General features: G+C 42.7%; 1 protein-coding gene across 1 annotated transcript; it reads right to left on the minus strand.

Annotated features, from left to right (window-relative positions):
• Window positions 1-3,038: 3,038 nt before the first annotated feature.
• LOC141285099 (olfactory receptor 2AT4-like) lies at window positions 3,039-4,025 on the minus strand. The gene has a single exon (XM_073818149.1). It carries the CDS (start codon window positions 4,023-4,025, stop codon window positions 3,039-3,041), a length of 987 nt encoding a protein of 328 aa, XP_073674250.1.
• Window positions 4,026-4,262: the final 237 nt, after the last annotated feature.

Raw genomic sequence — 4,262 nt, forward strand, 5'->3', positions numbered from 1 at the left:
CGTGTCATGGACTGGGACCTAGTGAGAGCAGAGACAGAGGAGGCAGACAGAGCAAGGAGAGAAGCAGAGAGTTCATGGGAGAACGTGGCCTCCATAGCCGTGACTAGGCAGATAGGAACTTCAGGAACGGCTTTTGTGGCCGTTACAGGGCAGACAGAGATTTCTGGAACGGCCTCAATAGCCGTGACAGGGCAGACAGGGATCTCAGGAAAGGCTTCCATAGCCGTGACAGGACAGACAGGAGTCTCAGGAACGGCCTTCATAGCCGTGACAGGACAGACAGGAGTCTCAGGAACGGCCTTCATAGCCGTGATAGGACGAACAGGAATCTCAGGAACTGCCTCCATAGCCGTGACAGGACAGACAGGAGTCTCAGGAACGGCCTTCATAGCCGTGATAGGACGAACAGGAATCTCAGGAACGGCCTCCATAGCCGTGACAGGACAGACAGGAGTCTCAGGAATGGCCTTCATGGCCGTGACGGGGCAGATGGGAAACTCAGAAATGGCCTCCTTGGCTGGGACAGGGCAGACAGGGATCCTTGGCGGTGCAGGCAGAGAATTAACACTGACAGTGTTTGAGCGGACAGTGAGTTCATAGATGGGCGTCAACCCCTCTTTAGGATCTGTAGAGGGAGCTGCCTGCTCAGAGGATTTCGCCGTGGACGCCGCCTCGATAAGAGGCATTGGCGCAGCGGGTTCGTGGTCAGATGAGTACCCTGGAGCACAGTGTGCAGCCCACACACTTAAAATGGTGATGGCCATCACAGGCAGTGCCGTGGTTAATGGGATGCCCAACTGGCTTGAGAGCATCAGCTCTGCGTGGCTTGGGAGTGAAGGCTCTTGCAAATCAGACGGGATGTTGCATGGCTCTGGACGCTCGAGCGAGACGTGACTTGGGACTGGATGCTCGGGCGAGACTTGACTTGACTTCGCTGGAGCAGCAGTTGTGATGTGACTTGATGCTGCAGGAACAGCAGCTGGAAGGGCAGCCATGACTGATGCAGACTCAGGATCAGCAGACAATATGTAAGCAGGTCGTGGCTTGGCTGACATGGTGTGAGCAGGCTGTAGCTTGGTTGAATTGTGTTTAGAAAGACCAACTGCACGTGCAGACATTATCGGCGTATCTCTCACACTGGATACCAGATTTTGACATCGGGAAGTAGACTTGAAGGGAGACGGCCTTGACATAGGGATCACTTTAGCAATATTCTCAGACGAGCTGGCCATCTTGGCGACAGGATTTGGCGCGATGGCAATCTTGTGAGCAGACTCTGAAGTGGCAGCCATCTTGCGCTGTGGCTCTGGTGTGGCGGCCATTTTGTGCAGTGGCTCTGAAAGGGCGGCCATGTTGTGAATCTCCCTCTCAACCTCCTCCACGGTAAAAGGGGATTCACAAAATAGCAAAACAAAGTCTATATACTGTGCCAGGGTCCAGCTGGGGTCCTCATCAGGTAAATTTAAACTAATCTCTGGATCAAGTCCACTCCAGAAACAGTCCTTTATTTTAGTTTCATCTCCAGGCACTAGATGGCTATATAAAAGGAACTCGTCCACATAACATTCAATAGGTCGGCCTTTTTGAAAAACTGAGCAAAGAACACTCAGAGGGTCGCACAAAACACCTGCTAGATCCATTTTCTGGTTGGTTGTTCTGTAACGCTGCGGAGAAGAGGCAAGATGAGGTGAGGATCTACGTGCAGGAGTTTATTGAAAATCCAAGAAAACAACAAATAATCCAAAATGGGTGAAACATGGAAACCAGACACGAACAGAGAGCAACCATTACAGACATCTAACAACCAACGAAGCACAGAGAAAACACAAGGACTATTTATACACAGGGCAGAGGTAATGATCTAATTGGTAACCGTGGTAACTAACGAGGGGTGGGTGTGGTCAAATGAGTGTCCATGGGGATAAACAAGGGAGCAGAGTGGCAGGGAGACAGTCAACAATGGGGCACAGAAACTACAAAATAAAAGTCCTTAAACACAGACACAGAAAACACAGACCAGACTCATGACATACAGATCATTTAAAACTGCAGTGTGTTTACTTTATTTCTGTCATCTCGGTTTCCTTTCCGTGAACTTTCGTAGAGCGCCGCTCCACACAAAAATGACCAAACTCAGCAGCATGTCACTCAATCTTTTCGTTTTGAAAATCTGATAATTGGGCTATTTATGTCATATATATTTTGCGTATTAATTAATTTTATATACAGACGATGATTTAATAAAAACAGATTTTGTCAATTTTAGCTTATTTTTTGTTGCTTGTCTGCACTCATCCGTCATTTTTTCTCTTCTCGACTCTGCAGCTCTCTTCGTTAGTTTAGTGTTAGTGGCACCAGTCCAGGTGTTTCCAGGAGTTACTCGTGCTATTTCTCCATAACAGGAGTGCGTCCATCTCACAAATGTAATCCGTCTCTGCAGTCATCACAACCATCGAATTCCAGCAACAGGAAGACAAAATATTTTATTTGTAGACTTTTTTTAAATTCACAAATTAATTTTGAGTTAAAATATGTTGATGTAACTTGCGTTACTGAGATTGTAACGAGTAATATTATTACCCAAATTGTATTAGTAATGTGTTATATTACCGCGTTACAGCAAAAAGTAATAAACTACTGTAATATATTAGTTTTGTAATGCGTTACTCCCAACACTGATATTAAATATGTCTTCACAGCATCTGTTTAGCTTCTGGCATGAAGCTGAATGGCCACACATTGTACAACTTTAATGTACTCACATTTTTAGTGTAAATATAGACACTACTTAAAAAAATAAAATTGGAATAACACCTCAAGTCATGTACAAGCAAAAATCATTGCTTTGTTTTTTAAGTATAGTTTTATAGCAAGTTCAGTTCAGTTTAGACTTTACGTACTGTATCCAGTATATATCCAAAATAGATATCTGTCTCCTATGTTATGACTCCATTTGCACTAGCTCAGTATGCTACATGACATCCAAAAATACTATTATTTTGTTGTTGTTTTTTCTAATATATGACTGCTGTCATAATTTATGCACATACAGTGGACACATTTACTTTTGTTGGACTAAATAAGGGTTTTGTTGAGACTCTTATTCTTTTAAGTAGCGTTTCTTTGACATCTTTTGTTCTTAAACAGTAAATGAGGGGATTTATCATTGGTGGAAACAGACTATACATCATAATAATGACTAATCGCAAATCAGTGCTGAAGTTGATACCAATGACGCTAGACAAATAAATAAAACACCTGGGTAGAAAATAGAGAGCAATTATGATGAGCTGAGGACTGCAGGTGGAGAAAGTCTTCAGTCTTCCTTGACCACTTGATATACGCAAAACTGCCACAATGATGGCGCAGTAAGAGAAAAGTATGAAGGCCAGAGGACCGAGCAGCACGACCATAGCAAAAACAAAGGCTGGAACACTGTATGGTGCCCTGTTGGTGCATGCAAGTGATGTGATGGAAATATGATCACAATTACAGTGTATAATTGTGTTTCCTGCACAGTAAGGAAGAGGGTAAGCCCTTATTGCCATCATTAAAGGGCACGCATGTGTCAGTACCCATGCAGCCAGACAAAGACAGGAAATGTTCAACCTTGTGATCATGTTAGAATATCTTAAAGGATTACAGATAGCTACATACCTATCAAAGGCCATAACTGCCAGGATGAAAGAATTGACTGATGCAAAATAATGCACAAAATACATCTGAATGAAGCAACCAATAAATGAAATACCACCATCTTGGAACCAGTACCTAGCAATAATTTTTGGTAAGGTAGTTGTGCTGAATAATAAGTCACTTACAAACAGGTTTAAGATGATATAATACATAGGTTTATGAAGGCATTTTTCTAGAGTAAAAAGTGCTATAAATAGACTATTCCCCACTAAGATACAAACATAGACACAAAGCAGCAGAGCAGCCACTGCGCCATAGTATTCTGTTTGAAGCCCAGGAAAACCAACAATGAAAAAGTCCTTAGCAAAGCTGATGTTTCCCGCTGACATGACGATCTGATGGCTGGATGATGATCTGATGGCTGGATGAAAAAGGATTAGATCAACATACAACATTTCACAGCATTACAACATTAACATACAACATTGGATCACAAAATCATAACAGCCAGTTAAAATATTCAGTTGTATTAAAATTTTTTTAAAGAAATATGAAAGGACAGAAATGATCACATTATCATCTCATCAATTCTTTACCCAACAGAATTATTTACTTACAATATGTAC

The sequence above is a fragment of the Garra rufa genome, chromosome 14, assembly GCF_049309525.1.
Source record: "Garra rufa chromosome 14, GarRuf1.0, whole genome shotgun sequence".
NCBI lineage: Eukaryota > Metazoa > Chordata > Actinopteri > Cypriniformes > Cyprinidae > Garra > Garra rufa.

Excerpts from the sequence above, each read along its gene's own strand:
- LOC141285099 (XM_073818149.1), bottom strand. The coding sequence starts at position 4,025 with ATGTCAGCGGGAAACATCAGCTTTGCTAAGGACTTTTTCATTGTTGGT.